The 23,262-nt window shown below is 37.3% G+C and overlaps 1 protein-coding gene across 12 annotated transcripts in view; it reads left to right on the top strand.

Moving 5' to 3' along the window:
* The window catches only part of STK38L (serine/threonine kinase 38 like), an 80,701-nt gene that overhangs the window by 37,108 nt on the left and 20,331 nt on the right, over positions 1 to 23,262 (top strand). For 4 of the 12 annotated variants that reach the window (XM_054664414.2, XM_054664415.2, XM_016923755.4 and 1 more), the window contains 3 exons: positions 2,015 to 2,132; positions 16,218 to 16,362; positions 20,653 to 20,704. In XM_054664414.2, coding sequence (XP_054520389.1) covers positions 2,126 to 2,132; positions 16,218 to 16,362; positions 20,653 to 20,704 — 204 coding nt within the window. In that variant the 5' untranslated portion in view covers positions 2,015 to 2,125. Of the gene's footprint in view, positions 1 to 2,014; positions 2,133 to 16,217; positions 16,363 to 19,075; positions 19,128 to 20,652; positions 20,705 to 23,262 lie in introns of those variants that run through there. The other 8 variants (XM_001143341.6, XM_063786861.1, XM_063786863.1 and 5 more) reach the window with 4 other exon arrangements.

The raw sequence follows: 23,262 nt of genomic DNA, 5'->3' as shown, positions 1-23,262 counted from the left end.
CTGACGTTTTCCAGTTGAGAGGCCTCTGGTAAATAACCTCTCTGTGCCCTGGTTTCCAGTTTCTAAAATGGAGAAATAGTACCTACCTCATAGAGTTGTTGTGAAGATTACATAAGATAATGCACACAGTACTGCCTGGCACAGAGAAGGTGTTTTATAAATGGTATCCATGACAACAACAGTGGTGATAAGGATGGAGATAAGGATAATGCTTAGTTGATTTCCAGATAATCATGATCTAAGCTGGGAAGTTTTCTGTCAAAGAGTAAATTGAGGCGAGGCACGGTGCCTCAGGCCTGTAATCCCAGCACTTTGGGAGGCCGAGACGGGTGGATCATCTGAGGTCAGGAGTTGGAGACCACCCTGGCCAACATGGTGGAACCCCCTGTCCACTAAAAATACAAAAAATCAGCCGGGCGTGGTGGCAGGCACCTGTAATCCCAGCTACTTGGGAGGCTGATACCGGAGAATTGCTTTAACCCGGGAGGCTGAGGCTGCAGTGAGCCAAGATCACGCCATTGCACTCCAGCCTGGGTGACAGAGGGAGACTGTCTCAAAAACAAAACACCAGAGTAAACTGACATTAATTTTTAAAAAGAAATGATATATGCTGGTCCAAATAAATAAACAATGAAGTCTTAATGTCACATCTGAATAACAGAAAATCTTAGTTTGGAAAACTGTTTCTACTTACATTCTCAACTTTCGAGTCAGGTGACAGTAGTTTTGATTTGATCCTATTGATTTATAGGAAAGTGTCTACTTCTCACGTAATAAATATAGTTCCTGCATGAGCTAAAGCACACTCTTTTTCTTCTGTTGTATAAGTAGAAATTATGTAAATATTGGCATTATGGTATGATATCAGCTATTTAAAATGGCCTGTGATAGTTACATTGTTCAATTATAGTTGGAATCAAAGAATGAATTTTTCAATAGAAAAGTGGGCAACAGTCTTAAATCATGCAGCTTACAAAAGAAATAGTTACGTAAAATATATAAAAATATGCTTAAGTAATTGCAATCAAAGGAATGTATAAGCAAAACTAAAGTTTTTTTTTTAACCTATCAAACTGACAAAAATTAAAAAGATGGACATTGCCTAGTGTTGGTGCTGTCATATTTTAACTATTGATGGTCAATTGGTACTGTCTCTCTGGAAAGCAGTCTGGCTGTGTATATCAGAATTTTATATGCAAATGTTCTTTGACTCAACAATTGCACATCTGGAAGTATATAATAAGGAAATAAGAGAAAGAGTGCATAGTCTGAGATCCTTGATGTTTATTACAGCATAGCTAAAAATACCCCCTAAAAATGGAAGCCATTTAAACATCTGTTAGTGGGCATTAGTTTAAAACTATGGCGCTTAACAGAAGGTACAGTATGCTGATCGCTTAGTTTAAGAGAAACCAGGGTTCAAAAGCTGGCTTCACCATGTCTAGCTGTATGATCTTGGGTAAATAACTTAATCCAGCTAAGTCTCACTTTTCTCTTCTATAAATCAGAAGAGTGACACATGGTTTCTAAGGATGTCATGAGGATTAAGTGAAATGATACACATAAAGCACAGTGTCTAGCACAAAATAACTCATTATATGTTAGCAACTATTATTACCATGTGCTTCTTAAAAAGGATGAAGTAGGTCCATTTGTATTAATATTGAAAAGTGTCTACAAGATCGTAGACACCTTTCAAAAAAGCAGTTTACACAATAGCTTATTTGTATTAAAACTGTATTAAAACATTTGTATTAATAGCCCATTTGTATTGAGACTATGTGTGTGTGTTTATGCATTAAAGTTTTGGAAGGACATAGCAACAGTTAACATTTAATGAGTACTTGACTGAGTCTTAGGCACTATTCTAAGGACTTTAACACATATCAATCAGTCACTTGATTAAAATTAGTTAATATGTTTTAAGTGCTTGGAACAATGCCTATGCTTTATAAAACACTCAATAAACATTAGTTATTAATTTTCATATGCTGTCATTATCTCTGTTTTATAGATAAGAACACTGACACCCTGAGAGTTCTCACAGTTCGTAAGTGGCAGAGCCAGAATTTAAATCCAGGGAGTGTAACTCCAGTCTCTCACTCAACAGTTAAAACTGGATATTATGGGAGGTAGGATTGTGAGGTCACTTTCACTTTGCAATTTGTATACTTATTGATATTTTCACATTTTTACATGAAACATTTTATTTTTATATATGGGGCAGAAGATATCCAGTTTGGAAAGAAAATAGTGCATTTTTATATTTTAGAAATCTTTTTTCCCCTCTGTTATTCACTACCTATGGCATATTCCAGAGATCTGAATATATGTACACTTAGGTTGCCCTCATGCTAAGGGTCCTGAACAAGGAGTTCCCATGACCTCATACACTGTATAAGATTTTGAGACCCTAACTTTGGGGCGCACAGCTAAATATACATTTAGAAGTAGAGTCCCAGACTAAATCTACATTACTGAATGGTAATCAACTTCTGTAATTGAAATCTTAATAGCTTTCAAGAAACCTTTAGTCATAATATTTTAGTTTCCAGCAAGTTTGGGATAAAATTGTCATTCTTTGGTCATCCGAAGAAAGCAGGCAGAAGCCAGTTGTTTGATCCACAGATCGGTAACTGTGAGATAGGAAGCAGTGACTTAGTGTTAGATATGGACATGAGTGCTAGGGCTATTAGATGCTACATAATCCAGGACTCAGCGCTGGCTATCAATGTTCTGATATCCAACTTTGCTGCAGGGGTAGTACAGTGTCCTGGAGTGGTCACTGCACTGTGGACTCTCAGCTAGAATGGGAGCTTCACCTGAAGGTTAGGTGACATGGACTAATCCAAGGTTTTCCACCAAATAGCTAAATGTCTTTGGGCCTCACTTCCATAAAATGAGGGAGATGGACTAGATAACATAGTCTCTCTCACTTAATGACAGATAAGATGGTCTGTATATCACTTAATGGTGACCACCTTCTGTAATTGAAATTGAATTCAAGTTTTGTGATTTTATCAGCCTTGCCTCTTGATGAACTAAATTTGCAATCTTAGACCTGTAGTAGAGTCTAGAAAATTGCTAAATAGAATTGAACTTATAAACTGATTTATGGGAGTGTTTGCCAGTGTGCTTACTTGAATTACAGGATATCCTTGATGACAACCAACTATACAATTTACTTTTTATTCCATTTTAGGTATTTTTTCCCTCTCCTAGATTTGTTTTCCTAATAATCCGGAATTGTGTTCTAAAGATCACAAGTCAATAAAATGGTGTGGTCCTGTTCATTGCTTAGGTAGTAAGCTGTTCAGGTATTAATGATAAAGGTCATTACCACATAAAAATTTCCTTCCTGCCTCAAAGTTTTTTGTATTCTGGTATCTTAATGGGATGGATGCCTTCTGTTTTCTCATGGTTGCGGAAGTCAAGTGGTCTGTGTGTTTAACACAATATCTGAGTCTGATGAGTCACATGGTATGTCTGCTTTTAGTTGGGAACAGTTTTTTTTGGTCAGTTGTGATGGTCAAAAAAGTCTCTTGGGAAAGTTTAAATGACTCAAAATAACCAAACATAGCTCATAGCTACTTAGGTCTTAAAATTGTAAGCTTCGTGATACCATATTTTAATTTTAGTCTTGTCTAATTTTTGTACCCCCAAAGGACTGCTGCTTCTGGCTCTTAAGTTGTTAAAACATTAGTCTGATTTCTTTCAGGGGGTGGTTTTTATTTGAAAAGGAACAGCAAACAAAATAACACAGCAATTTAAAAATTAAAATTAAGAAAAAAAGGAATTGGTACAACTGAGAAATGCTTACAACTCTCTCCTGAAGCTGTTCAGTGATGCAGAAGCTTTGAATGCTTTGAATGAATGGGAAAATTAAAATTTGAGTTTATATTTGAAATTTTTATTTTATATACTCACTTAAACTCAGTCTATTTTTCAAGTTTTGTTGTGTGTGCAAGTGTCTGCTTGGTCTGTCTGCCTCACTCTCTATCTCTCATTCCTATTCAAAGTTTACTTTTAAGAAAATGAAAAGCAAGTGTTCAAAGCTGCCCAAGCTTTGTATAGGTTTATGTGTTCAGGCTGCTTCCCAAGCTTGCTCCTCCCCTTCCCTTTGCCAGGGTGTCCCTGCCTCTCACCACTCATCCTTTTCCTGCCTTGTCCATTCATCAGTTGTTCTCTGGTCACACCAGACCTTCACTTTTTAGCTCCAAATATGTATTTTGGACATACCGATGTTTTGAATCAGGCATTATCTCCCTTAAAACAGGCAAGGAAAGAGTAAAGGGGAGTGGGCATCTTCCTTAAAGCTAGAACATTCATTTTGTCTCTCTCTTCTTTGTATGATTCTGAAGGAGTATTTCCTTTATCTTAAATAAGACTTGAAGATAATTTAGCTAAGATTATTGTGCTGTCCTGCTTTTTGGTTTTGATATGGGCCTTTCTAGTCACCAGTGGAAAAGCTATTTGAGAAGAGAGTGATAGTTTGAGCCCTCGTAAATATGCCCAGGTAGGTATAAGCCACCAAAAAACTGTTGCCCTAAAAGCTCAAGATATGACTGGAAAACTTCTTCAAAATTTCCTTTATTATTCTCTGATTTGTCTTTAGTTTTGTTCCATGACATCCAACTTCTTTTTGCTGTTCTTTGCTGTTCTCCACTAAACCAGAACTAAGAATTTGGTTTATAGGAAAAAAAATTCGAGTACTGTGGTACCTGAAAAACCACCTCTAAGTGCTGAAAAGTGCAACTTGATTCCCCTTTACCCCCGCCCCCAAACATCCAGCACTCTCCCAGGATCACTCTTAAATGTTTTCTTTCTGATTATAAAATGGTTGTTTTCCTATTACTGAAAATTTGGAAAATTCAAAAAGTGATAAAAGACAAAATTTAAATCATCGTAATTTCACACTGTCTGTTCATCACAATTTAAACTTCCTCTCCCGTTTTTGTATAGTTGAGTTCATGTTGTACTTGAAAATAGAACTTTGTATCCTGCTTATTTACTTAACATTATTTTTCATGTTAAAATTTGCAGGGAAAATTTTCTTCAGTGCTGTGGTATTTTATACTATCATCATTCCATCAATCATTTCATTTAATTTTAAACATTTGGTTTAAGTCGTTTGCTATTTTAAATAATGCTTTGATTAAAAAAAAATCTTTGTGGCAATTTTGGTTATTTGCATAGGATAGACTCCTAAAGTTGGAATTATGTCAAAAAATAAAAAATATCTCTATGGTTCTTGGTATAAATTACCGTATTCCCTGTTAGAAAGGGTCACATCTGTGCCAGCTAACACAAATGCATAGGGTGGACAGAAAGGCACCTCATAACAGACTGGACCTCACTAAGGGGGTGTTTTCCCCTTATATTGTGACTACTTTCATATAGGGAACATACTGCATAATTTTAAAGTTTCTGTGTCTTTGATTCACTAGTAAAATTGAACATTTTTCATGTGTTTTAAACTATTCCTGTTTATTATCAAACAGTGTTATGTATCCATTTATTAGGGTCTTTATTGTCTCCTTTCGACTTTAACATTAAAAAAGCTATGTATGAGCTTACTTGATAAATAGACATGTATTTTAAATATATGCTTTTAGATACACTTTTTTTTTTTGTGAGATGGAGTTTCACTCTGTCGCCCAGGCTGGAGTGCAATGGTGCGTGTGACATCTTGGCTCACTGCAACCTCCGCCTCCCAGGCTCAAGTGATTCTCCTGCCTCAGCCTCCTGAGTAGCTAGGACTACAGGCGCATGCCTCATGCCTGGCTAATTTTTTTTGTATTTTTAGTAGAGACAGGGTTTCACCATGTTGCCCAGGCTGGTCTCAAACTCCTGACCTCAAGAGATCCACCCGTCTCAGCCTCTCAAAGTGCTGGGATTACAGGCATGAGCCACCACATCTGGGCGCTTTTAGATATAATGGACATTGTTATTTTACAGTGTTTTTCTCCAAATTATTCTTGTAATCTTGTTTGATATACAGTATATACATATGTATATTCCATATTTTTGTAGAATGAAATGTAGCACAAGTTTTCATTGTACTGATTTCATTTTAAGAAAGCTCATTCCTTCCAAAGATCCAGTAGTTATTCATCTATATTTTCCTCTAATTTTTTTGAAGTTTAATTTTTTTTAACTTTTATTTCTTCCCCTCCTTCCTTCATTCTTTCCTTCCTTTAGTTTTCATGTGTGTCCTTTTGAACCATTTGCAATTTATTTTGCATTTTGGAGTGAAATGAATACTTGACTTGATTTTTTCCCCTAAATGGATACCCAGTTGTTCCAGTACTATTAATTGAATGTCTTCTCCTCTTCTCCTCTTCCCATAATCTATGATTATGTTGCCTCATTCTAAGCGAAGACTTTAAAATCAAGGTTTGGTTTGGTTTTGTTTGAGACAGAGTCTCGCTCTGTCATCCAGGCAGGAGCGCAGTGGTGCGATCTTGGCTCACTGCAACCTCTGCCTCCCGGGTTCAAGTGATTCTTGTGCCTCAGTCTCCCGAGTAGCTGGGACTACAGGTGTGCACCACCATGCCCAGCTAATTCTGTATTTTTAGTAGAGATGAGGTTTCGTCATGTTGGCCAGGCTGGTATCGAACTCCTGACCTCAAGTCATCCACCTGCCTTAGCCTTCCAAAGTGGTTACAGAGACATGAGCCACTGCACCCAGCCAAGTTTATTCTTACATATTTTATGAATGTTGTACTCCATCTCCTCCTCTTTGCTACTTTTGTGAACAGGATTATTTTTCCATTTCTAAATTTATGTCTTTAAAATTAACATTTTAAAGCATACATTTATTTTAAACTTTAAATTTCCTTATTTAAAAAATCTTTCGTCTTACTTTTGACGGACCCATATTCTTTATAACAAAAGTGAAAAATATAGAAGAAAACTCATGATATTGGGTTACTGGATGTATTAATAGATGGAAGCATGGCTCAGCTGACAAGGCAAAGGGAAGGATAGATCCTTCTGGGTGCACTAGCTATCATCTCACTCATCCAAACCCACAATTCAGAGCCATAGTTTAAACCTGTTGGCCCCAAATTCTCTAGATCACTGTAATATCTGTCTTTCCCCCAACCATGCTCTCATGCTCTCCAAAAGTTTCCCTAGGCCACTTAATTCATCTTTATAAATTCTATAAAATTCTGTATATATTTTATAATTAAATATGAATAACAAAGATATATCATTTTATATATATATTTATAAATTTGTTTTTTCCCAGTTGTTTTCATTTTGTTTTACCTCTGAATATTTCCTCCTTTACAAATAATGTTGACATACTCACTCTGGTCTCCCCTCACCTTCATTACCCATCATCTCCCTCCCCCCTGCCATTTACTCCCCCTTCTTGCAAATTGTGGCTTTTTTTCTCTTTTATGTCAATCAAGACAAATATTTTTCTGTATGTGCTCGTGTGTGTGTCAGTAATAGAAACTGATTTAAAATTCTTTTAGGGATGCCCATACTATCTAAAAGTTGGCATTGATTTTTTTTTCCCATCGAGGTGCTAGATTATAAGTATTTGAAGTTATGTGGCATTTCTGCTGAGGTAATTTTTTAAAGTTAACTATGACTTGATTCAGCTGAACATTTTTTTGCAGACAAAATCTAGTGCACTACCAGATAGGCATATAGCAATAGAACAATTAAATTTTATAAATATTATAAGAATAGACTGCTTCTTTCTGAATGTTTTTGAGAAAGACAGGGTGATAGTTTACCTAAACATTAAGATCGGTAAATAGAATTTTAAATAAAATTGCTGCTTTGGTAAATTTACCTCTTAATTGTTTGCATTTGGTTTATAAACACTTTCCCCTTCTCATTGCAAGTTTAAAAAAAAATGAAGTTCAGAGGGATTTTTAGTAATTATTTGGACCAATAAACTCAGGTATTCTGCCATGAACATCATTACTACAGCCAAATAAGCTTTCAGGTACTCAACCATTGAACTATATTTTTGTGCATAGGAAAACTATTTTGAAAACAGTTTTGAAAATGAAAATGCTAATGTTGAGTTCAGCACCACTGTGCCATCATCACCAACCTTATGATTCACAGAAGGAGCAAAGACAAGGGTGTCTGTTTATGAAATGCATTCCTCTGGTCTAGTGATCAGGGCATACGCCACATGGAGAGGGCCACGCTAAATAAAAACAAAAGCTATTAACAGCAGACACAGTAAAGAGATTACAAATAAATTGGTGTGTGTTGCCTCATGAGAATCACTCTTTTGTGAGAGAAAGGGTTAGCTCTTCCCTGGAACACCTCTACCTCTAGTTCTACCCCAAATCACTACTAACTTCTAGTAAGGCTTCTACCAAGAGTTCTTTTTTTACTTTAAATATTTCTTTTTGCTACATTTCTCTCCCCTCTCCATTAGAAGTAATCTAATTTGTCAAAGAAGTAGGCTAAGATCAGAAGAGAGAGGGAATGTCTATTAGAGATTAAATTTACAAACTAACTGACAATGGCAGCAGCCCAAGGCAGGAGGGATGAGCAGGAAGATTGAGCAGGGAAGGGAAGAAAATTAATAATTTTTGAGCATTAATATGTGCTAGGAGATACTTTAAAAATATTTTTTACTGATTTATTGATTTATCAAACACATGACGTATCTCAGTCCTTTTACAAGTACTAACTTTTAGAATTATCTTAAGTCTTATATTATCATAATAAGCATGCACACAAGGTGGCTATTATTATATTTATTTAACAGGAAACTGACACACAGAAAGTTTAAAGTTTAATTTGCCTAAAGTGACACAGCTAGTGAATGGCTGCACCAAAATTCAGACCCAGGCAATCTGGCCTTTCATCCTGTGCTCTGCCACCATCAAAGCGTCATATCAACCCTATAAGGTTGGCATTTATGATCTCCTTTTTAGAAATGTGGATCCTGACTCAGGTTAAATAACTCAGACAGGATCAGCCTTAAACTAACTTTCTTAAACTAGCCTTAAACTAGCTTTTCTTATACTTTCTGTCCTTACTGATCATTTACCCAGTCATCCACATCTGAAACTTAGAGATAATTACAGATTTTAGTCTTTCCAGCTGACTAACTGAGGCTTCTTTTCATCACTTCTGCTACTATCTTAGTTAGTCCCTCACTATTCTGTAATCTCAAATGTGCTGTAAAGGAAGCAGGTGGGTAATAAAATGTGGGTAATAAAAAGTGAATGAGTCTGGGCACGTGGGAATGGAGAGTTGGTGGACGGGTGGGATGTTGTATTGTAAGGGGCCGGCTGCAGCTCTGCTCCAGCTGTCATTGTGGAGCTGACAGAGCTCATTGTGGACAGATCAGACTTTTCAGGAGAAACCAGAAACCTGGATTTTCATGTGAAACCTTCTACTTTCTAAATTGTAGCACAAGCCTAACAAAATGATTCTGCAGGCTACCAGGTTGTAATCTCTGACTATTCATTATTAAGCCTCCTGAGCAGATTTACTTCCTCTAGTCTGATCTGTACTTCCAGCCTTTTGGCCATCCTCCCTGTACCAGCATAATCTATCCGAAGTGCAAATCAGATAGGATTTGAGGGCTGGTTAGGAGAATTAAATGCTTCTAAGAATGTAATATTCTTAGAAGAATTCTGGGTACTTGGGTAAAAACTCAATAAATATTCTTTAATGGCTGTTAGGTTTTCACTAAATTAAAAGCCTTGAGTGATTCCCATTTATGTTCAGGATAATTTTTAACGTGACAAAAAAGTTCTTTATTTCTACGTTCATCTTCTGCCATTTAATCAAATATACTCAGTCTATCGGTATGCTTAAGTGTGTCAGTGTATTTCATGCCTTACAGCTCTTCCTCCTCTGAGTCCATCTGACTGGTGAACTCTTACTATAGCCCCATCCCCTCCAAGATTCAGTTCAGGCATCACCTTCTGTATTAAACCTTTGATTATCCTTCCTCTTGAAGCACTGATTTCTCCCTACTTTGTGTCTCCATAAGATCATGAACTCCCTAAGGGCCGGAACTGTGTTTTATCAGTCTTATTCTCAGCACTTCATACAGTCAACATGGTATATATCTGCAATAAATGTTGGTTGAAAATAAAACAATTAGTGAAAGTTAATGCTGGGATTTGAAACTTCACCTATGAATTTCTTGCTTTTTAGACTGTGCCTCAGAGAGGAAAGAAGCTGTAGCTGCCCTTTCGTTAGGGACCCAGTTTATACAGTGTACAATCTGAGGACTTATTGTAGCCTAGGGCATTATGATTGCAACTAGTGAATTGAATTTAGGCGAATTTTTATACTACAAGGCAATATAGTAGCATTAAGGACACTCCTTCCTCTGAAATGCAGTATGTGAAAACTAAGGTGAAATCACCAGTTAAATAATTTGTTTTACAGCCAGGTAAAGCAGTTCTATTTTCTTCCTTTAGAAATTTGATGGTAAATGGTTGGAGATACCACATCTATTTATAAATGGCCTGAGTGCCAGATTTGTTATCTCCTTTCCCCAGGCTTGATAAAAAAGAATGTTGGACTTAACTATTGGTAGTGTCTCCATTAATGAATAGAGCAGTCTGGAGAAAACACACGTGAACAGGAAATTCAAGGGCACCTTGTGTTGTTTTTATCAGTCCAGGAATTCTAGACTTGCAAATTGTATCCTGTTCTTTTTCTGGCCAAAGAAAGGGCTTTAATAAAACAAAAAGAACAGTGTTAAATCCATTAAAGGAACACATTTGCAATACAATAAGTGCCAGTCATCTAGACCATTCTTTGTAATAATTTGATCACTTCTTAGTTTTGTATAATTTAAATTTTTTAAAAGTCTGTCTGTGTCTGGTAAGAAGGAAACAAATTTTTCTTGTTTTTAAAGCTAATCTTGTTTTTAAAGCTAATCTTGTTTTTAAAGCTAATCTTTAAAGCTAAACTATACAAGATATTGTATAATCATGAGTAAGGGTGGGATTTTTGTTTTTTCTGCAAATGTGTTTCTTAAGTAAGATTTATTTCTGAAGGCTAATAGAATACCAAATGATTCTGTATTTCTTAACCCAAATGAAATTATTATATATGAAACACACATATAAATTAAAATCTATTACATTAGAGTTGAGTTACCATCACTTACAGACTGCCTACTGTGTGCTCATCACTTTGCCAGGTACTGCAATGCTTTCATTACAAAGATAAATAGATGGAGATTTTGCCCTTATTTGGTTTTTAAACAAGACATACATGTATGTGTAACTACAATGGAAAGAACATCATAATCATTACTAAATTATATAGTGTCTAAAAGTAATATTTCATTACTTGACATCCACTTCCGATTTTGGAGTAAAACTCATTACAACTTCCTATGATGGAAGAAACCTCATCTTCTGTTTACCTTCTTTTTTGAAGACCTCAGGTCCATAAATATTTATCTAAAATGACCTCATATGTATTTCTATACTGTTGGGTTTTTTGTTTGTTTTTTTAGCCTAGATCTCGCTCTGTTACCCAGGCTGGAGTCCAGTGGCTATGCATAGGCGCCACCATAGTGCACCACAGCCTTGAACTCCCGGGCTCAGATGACCCTCCTGTCTCAGCCTCCCAAGTAGCTGGGGCTACAGACATGTGCCACCATGCCTGGCTCTATTTTTATACGGTTAATGCAGACAGTTTCTGTTGTTTGGAATTGTTTTGAATTCCCTAACACTTCTTTATGTTTCACAAAAATTTCCTCAAAAGTTTTGTTCATTAATGTTCCTCAAAAGTTTTGTCCACCTCTAGTCCCCCAATTTGGCTTCATTCTGGGAAGGCCTAGTCTGTAGCAGACCATCTCCTACAGCCACTTTCCAGTGGACATAGGTGCTCTAGGCAAGATAGCCATCAGCCTTGTGTGTTTTAGATTCCACCTTATCCCAATCCCATTCAACATTTAAATTGAATAACAGTTCTCTTTGTTTTGATGCCATGCTCGCCAAGCAATCTTCTGAACCTAATTTCTTGTTACTCAGTGTCTTACTGTGTAAATCAATAAACTGCATTCTGTCTTGTATATTTGTCTTTTGTGAACTTTGTTAGGATAAAGTGGCTTCCAGAATTTGATTGCCCTGAGACACTGGCAGCTGAGGGCCAGACCTTGCCGCTTGGCAGACCGAGCAGGACAGCCTGCTTGACAAGGCCCCTTGGCAGACAGTCAGCTGCCTCCAAGGCCAAACCCCAAGTTCAACATACATCTTTCTCTCCCATTTCTGCAAGCATAACTGTGAACAGCATAATTCTGTGAGTCATGTGTTATTTCTTTGTGCTTTTTTCAAGAGGCATTATAAAAGGTTTTTTATGTTTTTCACCATTCACTTTTTGAAAGGAATATATAAGGCCTTGGACAACTAGAGTTGGGTCTTGACCTTTTGTAAAGGCAAACTTGTAAAGTGGCAAACCACTTTATAAATTTTTATTGGCTACAGATCTTCTGGACATTTTCTCTGTTCATTAGTATCTGCTTGCTAGAACAAATACAAGGCAAGTCAGAAATCATTCTACAATCGTAGGGTGTTGCTCTTTAATGGTACTTTTAAGGTTTTCCCACCCCAAATATTTGTTGAAAAAGTAACAGGCAGTTGTTTACCAAAAAGCATTTGAAGAGAACTATCTATGAACTGCAGTTTTATATGCCTAGGGAAGGTTCACTGGAATACTACTGCAAATTGTACACCTGTCCTCCTTTTGAGGATTCAGGATGCATGTTAGCATATTAAAGATGCTGGGAAGGCCGGGCAAGGTGGCTTGTACCTGTAATCCCAGCACTTTGGGAGGCCAAGGCAGGCAGATCACTTGAGGTGAGGAGTTCGAGACCAGCCTGGCCAACTTGGTAAAACCCCATCTCTACTAAATATACAAACATTAGCGTGCACCTGTAATCTCAGCTACTCGGGAGGCTGAGGTGGGAGAATTGCTTGAACCCAGGAGGTGGAGGTTGCAATGAGCCGAGATCACGCCACTGCATTCCAGCCTGGGCAACAGAGTGAAATTCTGTCAAAAAAAAAAAAGATGCTGGGAAGTCTTATAGTAAGAAACTTATTTAACTTTGTGTAGTCTGGGTTTCTTAAATTTACTTAAATTCCTCAATTTCCAGTCCATCCTTCCTCTCCCATCCCAAGCCCCAGTTAACAAATGTGATTTGATTTCAGAGATGTTTTCTATGCACGATCCCTGTTTCACTTTTCCTTCTTTGACCTTTTTTTTTTTTCCAGTTAGAGACAGGGTCTTGCTCCATCACCCAGGCTGCAGTGCAGTGGTGCAGTCGCAGCTCATTGTAACCTTGAACAAGCAGTCTTCCTGCCTCATCCTCCAGAGTAGCTGTGACTACAGGTGTGCACTACCACACCTAGCTAAGTAAAAAAAAAAAAAAAAAAAATTGTAGAGATGAGGAGATCCCAGGCTGATCTCAAACTCTTGGCCTCAAGTGATCTTGGCCTCACAAAGTACCAGGATTAGAGTCATGAGCCACTGTGCCTGGCATTCTTTGACCTTTCTGCATCTGATCCTGAAACATAGAACATGAGCCCAATGATTCTGAAATTTCCAAAAATGATTTGGCAGCATTGTTTTAGCAATTCAGTAAGAGCAGCTTAATCCATAAAAATCACTTGGCCATGATAATTCTTGAGTTTATTTTTCATTATTTATTGTTTTAAAAAATAATGCTCATTATTATTAAAGCATTTAGCACAATACAAAGATTAAACTAGGTGCCTAGAATAGCATCTTACATTTGTATAAGCCATTGTGGCTTTCCTGTGTATTATCTCAGATGGCCTCAGAACTAGGCCTGTGAACCAGGCAGAGCAAATATTTTAAGCCCTGTTTTGGGAAAAGTGACTTGAGTTAAGGGTGTTCTGGTGATTTGAATAAGACCATATGATCAGTTAGCGACAAGGCTGGGATTAGATCTTTCAATTTCTGACTTCTACCTTCTGTAATTTCTTTTTCCACAGTTGCTTATTAGCCAATCTTTACAGAGTACTTTACTATTGGCTAATTCTTTCAACTACTCTTACTGCGCCCCCTCCCTCCCCCCAATCAATAGGTTGTCTCATTCATTCATTCATGACTACTCTGAGTCAGATGCAGTGCTGTTGTGAGTTTTGAAAAATGAATCAGAAAGAGTTCTTACATGGAGGTGTTCCTGGTTTGGTGGAATAACTGTTAGGGCCGAATTTTTCTTAGGAGTGATAAGCCACCAGTACCTGACTACAAATGTTAGAGAACATGCACCAAAAAAATGAGAAATGCTTTGCCTCTTCTGGTAGAGCATGTTAGAGAAGTCACCACAGCAGTAAGACTTCAGCTAAACTGGGCCATAAAGGATCAGCAGATTCCTGCAGAGACATATCCTGCAGTGGATATAACTGCCTCAGGGATAGGTCATGGAAGAGCTTGGAGGCATGAAAGAGCAAGGTATGTTGGGAAAAGAATGAGTGGTGAGGAAGAGCATCAGATAAGGATAGAAAATATAAAAAGCAACAGATAAGGATAGCAAGTTGGAATCCTGACTCCACATCACACTAGCTATGTGACTTGCCCCAAACTTCAGTTCCCTACTTTGCAGGGCTGTCGTGAGGATGAAATGCAATCATGCATGGCAAGTGCCTCTATCTTAAATCCTCAGGAGAAAAAAAGGGGGAAATCAGTGAATAAAATATCATAAAGTTCCTGATATATAACCATACTCAGTGTATGTGAGTTGTTCTTATTGATCATATGTGGCTAATTTGACTTGCAGTAGGCAATGAGGAACCATGACTGATTCTAAACAAGTGACACGATCAGCTTCTCATTGAAAGTAGTCAGCAGAGGAACAAATTTATGCCAAAATAATAGATGCAGTTTTAGACATAATGATTCTGAGGCTCAAGCAGTACATTGAGGTATAAACCCCTAATAGGACAACAGTAGAACTGGGAGTTTGCCATAGATAATTGTTTGCTTTCAACCTACACTTGACTTGCTTGACATCTTTTGGTTCATTCCATCAACCCTGGAATCTAGTCCACTTCAGGTCCACATCCAGGGCTCCGTATCTTCTTTAATTAAAGCAAGATGGATGTTGTGGCATAGGTGGCAGGTTTGGGGAACACTTTTCAACTAAGAATGCTTTGGATGGTCACTCTTGGCAAGCTGGATCTTCTTTGGACTGGTCTGTTACGATCTTCATCTAGATAAGCAAAGCCTCTTTAATGTATGAACTCTTCTAGTCTTTTTATCCAGATGTGGCTGTAGTAGGCAAGTCTCTTAGGGTCAGTGGCCACCTGCCGCAGCCATCGGAGTTCAGTCTTCCCCCCGTCAAGTGGCCATTTTGCCACACTCCTTATCTAATAGTCCAGATTATTTTCTTTGAAACAGTACTTTGTTTGCGTGGCCCAGTGATCTCTAAAAGTTGGCACTGGAATGCCTTTAAGCAGACATACATTGTCCACTTAAGGCCACAAAGCTTCCCTGTTGTTACCTGGCTTCATTCACACATTTCTGTTTCCTTCTTGGTTCCTATAGGCATTTGAATTTCATTTGAAAATGAAATGGGCTGCACAGTCTGGAGAAGTGTACTATACCTTGTTATAGCACTTTTTGGAATGACCCAGAATTCAGAATGAAATGGGGCAGCTATGAGCCCCATCCAAAGGGGCCTGTTTCTAAAAGTAGTTTCCCCCTACAATATACGTGAACATTGCTTTAGGCTGGTGTTTATATGCATATTTGATACAACACTTCATGTTTCATAGAATTCATAAGGCAGAAGCTACTTCTTACTATTAAACTAAACTGCATTAACTCTTAGGAGACTGACATTTATCAGGGACATAGCTATTAACACTATCTTATAGATTTTATTTAGTAATGAAACAACAAAACAGCTGGAACTTTTCTTGTTTTGAATGCTTGTTGAATGTGACCTTTGTATATAAATGTGTCTATATTATATATGGATGCCACTGGTTCTTCTTTGCTGTCATTAACTCCTGGTTTTGCCACCACAATATGAATTTCTCTTGCTTTGGAAATAGTGCTTTTCTTTCTTCCCTAGCTTTGTATTATTTATAATGTGAAATACTTGGATGTGTTAACTGTTAGGGTAGAATTTTTCTTAGTTGAAATTGAACATTTTCAGAGTTTATTATAAAAGATAGGTTTTTTTTTCCCACTGAATAATTTGTTTTTCTATGTTGTTTCAGTTTCCGTTACTATGGCAATGACGGCAGGGACTACAACAACCTTTCCTATGAGCAACCATACCCGGGAAAGAGTGACTGTAGCCAAGCTCACATTGGAGAATTTTTATAGCAACTTAATTTTACAGCATGAAGAGAGAGAAACCAGGTATAGTAAGGGCTAATCAAAACTTTTTTTAGTTAAATAAGCTGTTGTGCTGTGAGTGGAATAGAAACTTGTTTACCATGAATAATATGAATATTATGGATCCCTGCATGCTGTTTTTAAGTTTCCTGTACTGACAGTGCACATAATGTGTTTTATTTTCACAGAGTAGTTTCCTGAGGTGCCCCAAGTCTTGTGCATCTATATACCCGTATGACATGCCAATTAACGTTTTAAACAAACCTTTTCCAAACATGAAATTATGATATGTCTTTACATTTTCTTTTAAAGGGATGCCTGGCTTGGTGTGGTGTGGCTCATGCCTATAATCCCAGCACTTTGGGAAGCCGAGGTGGGCAGATCACCTGAGGTCAGGAGTTCAAGACCAGCCTGGCCAACATGGTGAAACCCCATCTCTACTGAAAATACAAAAAATTAGCCGGGTGTGGTGGCGGGTGCTTGTAATCCCAGCTACTCAGGAGGCTGAGGCAGGAGAATTGCTTGAAGGCAGCAGTGAGCCAAGGCTGCAGTGAGCCAAGATCGCACCACTGCACTCCAGCCTGGGCAACAGAGTGAGACTTTGTCTCAAAAAAAAAAAAAAAAAAAAAAAAAAAAAGATGCTTTATGAATGACTGACTTTAATCCAAAAGCATTTACAGTGCATATCAGGGGGAATAGAAGAATAAAAAAAAGAATGACATGTTATTTTGACTTTAGAAAACTTATACTAAAGGAGATAACACACATAAATATATAAATGAAAGAGTGAAGAATATTAAGTACAAGGAAGGGAGAATGTGCTTTTGTCTAGGCAACTGGGAAAGCTTTGTAAATAGTGGTGGCATTTAAACAGGGCTCTAAAGGAGAAGAACTATTTATACATGCATAAAAGGAAGGAGACAGAGGCAAAAGAGCAGGAGGGAAGGATATTAGAGACAGAAGAAATCACCAGGTCAGGCAGTGTCCAATTTGGCTCAAGCACAGGATGTGCTAGATTTCAACATCCTGGGAGCCTTGGATTCTTTGTTAATGTAGCTCTTTTCATGGTAGTGGAGAGCCTTGGATGTTTTTGAGCAGAAGAATCAAATGAAAACAAGTGTTTCTCTGGAAAGGAACTTTAGTTGTGATACAGAGAATGGTTTGGGGTCAGGGTGGGGAATTAGAAACAGGAAAGGCTAGTGATGTAGTCCAGGTAAATGGAAAGGAGGCTTGAATTAGAATTGTGACAACAACAACAGAGAACTGACAAGTGAGAAAGATTGACAAAATGTGGCTACTAGCAAAATATGAAATGTGAGGGAAATAAGTCAATGTTGCCTCTGAAATTTCATGCCTGGGCAAACTGAGAGTGGTACAGTTTAAATGAAATAGAGAGGAAAAGTCTCATTTAATTTTGTACGGATTTAACTGCAGATTAGATACAGGTATGGTGAGAATTAGTGAACTGGAAAATAATTATTCAGAAATCAACTTCAAATAGGAATATGTGAAAGAGAGTTGAGAAACATGGAGAATCATGAGAAGACTTGACATATCTCTAAAAGTTCTGAAAGGGAGGAGAGGAATGAAAATAGAGCAGAGGCAAACAAACAAAAAAAGAGCATCAGCAGAAATTCCAAAAGGTTCCATTTAGGCAGAAGGAAAGTGACCACAAATAGAAGATTTAAATGGTAAGTAGGTGGATAAATCTCAACAAAAATTATATAAAGCAACAGAAATAATAGTGATAATATCTTACACATTAAAAAATAGAATGATAATATTTTCCAACAGCAGAATATAATTCAGGAAAGAAGTAATTAGAATTAAGGTGTTCTTAATGATCTTAGTAGAAAGGGCATAGAGATTAGCTTCAGAGTTTGACAAATTATGTTGTAAGTTCTAAAGTAACCATAAAATGATAAAAATAGAGTTTGTAATTTCCAGACTAGTAGAAGGAAAAAATTGGAATGAGAAAAAAAAAGTCAGTTCAAAAAGAATGCAAGAGAGAAAGAAAAACTGAAATACCAAAAATGGTAAAAATGAAATACCAAAATAGCACAAAATAAGTTAGAAATAAAAATCTAAATATATCAATAATTAAATGAATTATAAGGGTAATTAAAGTCTCTGGAAGTGATCAGACCATCCTGGGAGAGTGAATAAAGTAGAAGAGAACCAAGGAAGAAAAAGCAGGCACTTAAAAAAATTCATCAGAATTTCGAAGGTTCATTGTCTTTACTTGCTGCAGTGTTAAAGTAATTCAGTTTGCTTTCTTTTTTCCAAATAAAGGAAAGTAACAATAAAATTATCTGTGTTATTGAAAAAAAAAGTAGTCTCAGCTTGGTGCCACTGGAAGTCAAGTCGAACAATCTGCTCATATTTTCTAAAAGCTTATACTTTTAAGAAAATGTGATGTATTTTTAAGGCTTAACTAATTGGATAAATGCATAAGCCCAATAAATTTCTAATCAGAGCAAAGCGTAAGAGCATTTTAGGTGGAAAACTATTTTTAAAAAAGGTACAACAGAAGTCATGGATCTTCCTGTTTAGATATGGTAGAAATGGATAAAAGTTACTGTATCTCTTCCAGAATGAGGAATGATTTCATGAAGTGTTAGTCTTGGCAATAACTGAGGAAAGGGACAGTGGAAATTTGACAGAAGAATAAAGTTGTTTATATGTTATAGCTCCTCCCAGAATAATGGTCCTCTTACTCTCTGGATTCTTTCTGCAGAGGAGAAAACTGGAAATCATTCAACAAGCAGCACTGAAGTGCCTAGGGGTAGGTGATGGCAGCACAGAATCTGATGTTAGGAGATTATTCTCGTCTAAGGGTTGGGGCCTAGGGGAAATAATGCATAAACAAAAGACAAAAATCAGTGTAATAAGCACCAAGATAGGTGCCTATGACAAGCACTGAAGAAACATGTGGTGGAGAATATGCTCTTAGGCCTCATCCTCTCCAGTGGGGTGCTGATGTATCAACAGGCTTTAAATGTTACAAATCTTCTATAAGAAGGAAAACTAAGTGATCTTAATGATGGTTTAGTAAAAAAGCTTACCTTTGGACATGTAGCCATGAATAAGAAATATCAAAAAGTTGTGGGAGGGTTTCAATCCTTAACCCTTATAGCCATTCAGCTAAATCCTGAAAAGTTACTGTTATTCTGACACACTCCAGAACTAATTAGGAGGAGTTCTGCTAGGTTTATATTTAGGGAAAACCAATACAATAGAAATAAAATACTCACTTGGAAATGAGTTGCAAAATGTGTTCCACAACCATCTCTCTAGTTTTAGTTACTTCATCCACACTGCCCTTACCCTAGATGCTCAGCTTAACTAACTTCAAGGGTGCTGTTTAAAAAAAATGAATAACTGAACCTGGCTGTACCTAGAAAAGCAAATGTTCTGGTAGCTAGTGGGTTTTTAAAAAATATTTATTTATTTAGAGACAGAGTCTCACTCTGTCGCCCAGGCTGGAGTGCAGTGGCACGATCTTGGCTCACTGCAACCTCCGCCTCCCAGGTTCAAGCAATTCTCCTGCCTCAGCCTCCCAAGTAGCTGGGACTACAGGCACCAGCCACCATGCTCGGCTAATTTTTTTTGTATTTTTAGTAGACACGGGGTTTCACAGTGTTAGCCAAGATGGTCTCAATCTCCTGACCTCGTGATCCACCCACCTCGGCCTCCCAAAGTGCTAGGATTACAGGCATGAGCCACCGCACCCGGCCGCTGGTGGGTTTTTAAAAACACACATATATGACTTTCCAATTTTCAAATAATTTTGATACAATAAAATAAATGCAATTGCATTGAACATTTTTCCTTCATAAGTTAAGGAAAACTGAGCTTAGAGTTTCAGTGAGGGACTTAGCCAAGCTCATTTAGCTAATAAGTGTTAGAACCAGGGATATTTACCTTAAAATTTTATACTTTTAGTCAGTATAGTTATCTTTTTATATTTCTAATATAAGCATTGGGAAATATTAATGATATTGGTAGATTGAACATTAAATAGCGGAGTTTTCCATATTAGAATATCAGTCATTGCCAACATTTCATTTAGGCAGGAGAGTGAAGTAAGCCTTAGAAGTAAATTATTCATTTGGCCAGTATGAGAAAGCAAAATCTGGGTTTGTTTTTTGAGAAAGAAAACTATTCTTAGTGATTATGTTGATCCAACTTGAAAGATTTTTTTTTTTTAGCCTAGCAAGCTGAAGTGGTTAACCTGAATAAATAAATGTATATTTCTTAAGTGGAAATAGTTAGGAATGTATTTAAAATTTAATTTTTTTTTCCTTTGAAAAGGCAGAAGAAATTAGAAGTGGCCATGGAAGAAGAAGGATTAGCAGATGAAGAGGTAATGTAATTACCTATAATTACTGTACAAAAGCACCCCCAGTGACTTTTCATTCATTTGACATCAGGTATTTTATAACTTAAATAATGTGGATTTTATCATTTGAATATGGGCTTCTTTGTTGCTGTCATGGATATCTTTTATTGATATCTTTAGAAGGAGGCAGTTTTTTTTTTTTCTTAAATTACAAGAACACGTATTTAAGAGAACACTGCCAAGTGTATTTTAGGTGTGTGGAATGAGAAAGGCAAGCTCCGGGAGGAATTAATCAATCGTTAGCTTTTCTAAAATTTTTTCTAAATATTCTTTTAAAGCTATCTATTTCTCTAGTTCAGTGCTATTACCCTGGTTTAAACTACCATATATTTTAACCTGAAAAATAACTGTCCCCAACTGGTCTCCCCATTTCCCACCCCCAGTTTTTCTGCATACTGCAGCTAGAGTAATTGGTCTAAAAATAGATTTGATCATGTTACTGTTTTGCTTAATAACCCTTCACTGGCTCCCTTATCTCGGGATATGGGCAAGCTCTTTAACATTGGTATACCTGGGCCGGGCGCGGTAGCTCACGCCTGTAATCCCAGCACTTTGGGAGGCTGAGGCGGGTGGATCATGAGGTCAGGAGATCGAGACCACGGTGAAACCCTGTCACTGCTAAAAATACAAAAAAAAAATTAGCCGGGAGCGGTGGCAGGCGCCTGTAGTCCCAGCTACTCAGGAGGCTGAGGCAGGAGAATGGTGTGAACCCGGGAGGCAGAGCTTGCAGTGAGCCGAGATCGCGCCACTGCACTCCAGCCTGGGCGACAGAGCAAGACTCCGTCTTAAAAAAAAAAAAAAAAAAAATTGGTATACATACTTCACTACTTGGCCTCTGCTTATCTCTCTCTAGCCTCATCTCTTGTCACCCGCCCCCGACGCTGACAAGTATGAATTTCTTTGATGTCCCCTGTCTTGCCTGTGGACCTTTTCACATGCTCTTTCTGCTGCTTGGAACTCTTCCTTACTCCTACCCAACTCCCATTATTCTTCAAGAATCTTTAGTAGCTGGTCATGGTGGTACGTGCCTGTAGTCCTAGCTACTTGGTAGGATTGAAGTGGGAGGATCACCTGAGCCTGAGAGTTTGAGGTTGCCATGAGCTATGATCATGTCACTTCACTCCAGCCTGGGCAAAGCAGCAGCTTTAGGCCTCACTTCAGGCATCACTTCCACTGGGAAATCTTCCTTAACCTCTCAAGGTACCTTCTGTATTCTACTGTTCCTGTCCCCATGGGAGCCTTAAAATACAGTCTTCCCAAAGACTAGACACTGTAACATCTTGTTGAGCATTACATCTCCACAGCTGTCTGGCAGAGAGCTAGAATAAATATTTGGTGAATAAACTAATAATGGCTTTTGCCCTCAAGGAGTTTTAGATTAGGAGAGGGAGAGTGAGTGAGTGTGTGTGTGTAAAAATATGTACGCATGATAGAATGTGGTGAACGTTGAAAATATAGAGAAGATTTTTCCTCTAATTCAGAGGATCAGAAAACGTTTCATAGAAGAAGTAATAATTGATTTGAATTGTAAAGAATGGGTAGAATTTACATTAGAGGTAAGAGATGTATACAAAATAATGAATACATGTACAGAATAATGAGTTTACATTTGAGCTATAAAGGGTGCAATAAAAGGAAATAGTGAGGTAAGTTGATAGCACACCATGGAAAGCTAGGTTTAGAATAGTTTACTAAAAAAGGTATACTTTAGTACTAGGCAATAGGGAGTCACAACCCAGATTAATTAGTTTAACATGCTGAATGCAGTGGCACACACCTATAATCCCAGCACTTTGGGAGGCCAAGATGGGAGGATCACTTGAGCCCAGGAGTTCAAGATCAGCCTGGGAAATATAGTAAGACCTGGTCTCTACAGAAAATTTTAAAAATTAAGCATGGTGTCCTGTGTGTGTAGTCCCAGCTACTCAGGAGGCTCAGGTGGGAGGATCACTTGAGCTCAGAAGGCGGAGGCTGCAGTGAGCTGAGATCATGCCATTGCACTCCAGCCTGGGTGACAGGGTGAGAGCCTGTCTCAAAAAAAAAAAAAAAAAAAGAGTTTCTATATTTAAAGAGTAGACCATCATCAAATGATTAATTGAAATCAAATCAGTATCTAATCTTCCCTGTACCTTTCCTAGGACTGTAGCTGTTCCTTATAGTTGCAATGTTTAAATCAAATATAATATTTTATGACTTATACTAAAGGTGGTAACTTTGTTAATCAGTTGACTCAATCTAGAAAACTCAGATGTTTTTACATTTAAAATTATCTATCATTATTTACATGTCATTAATATTTTAAAAGCTCATTTATGTCCTTTAAATTTTAGTGAGAAAGGTAGTGATTTAAATCTGTATTCCAATCTATAGAGAAAAAATAAGACTGAGCATATCTTTCCTCATTTTAAAGTTAGAATTATAAATTTCTTATAATTAATAACCATATAATTGCATTTATATATTATACATCATTATATTGATATAGAAATCTTAAACATAAGATCTTAATTTGAAGTGTAGGG

Source organism: Pan troglodytes, chromosome 10 (genome assembly GCF_028858775.2).
Source record: "Pan troglodytes isolate AG18354 chromosome 10, NHGRI_mPanTro3-v2.0_pri, whole genome shotgun sequence".
Lineage (NCBI taxonomy): Eukaryota > Metazoa > Chordata > Mammalia > Primates > Hominidae > Pan > Pan troglodytes.
This window is presented reverse-complemented; position numbering and strand designations above follow the sequence as displayed.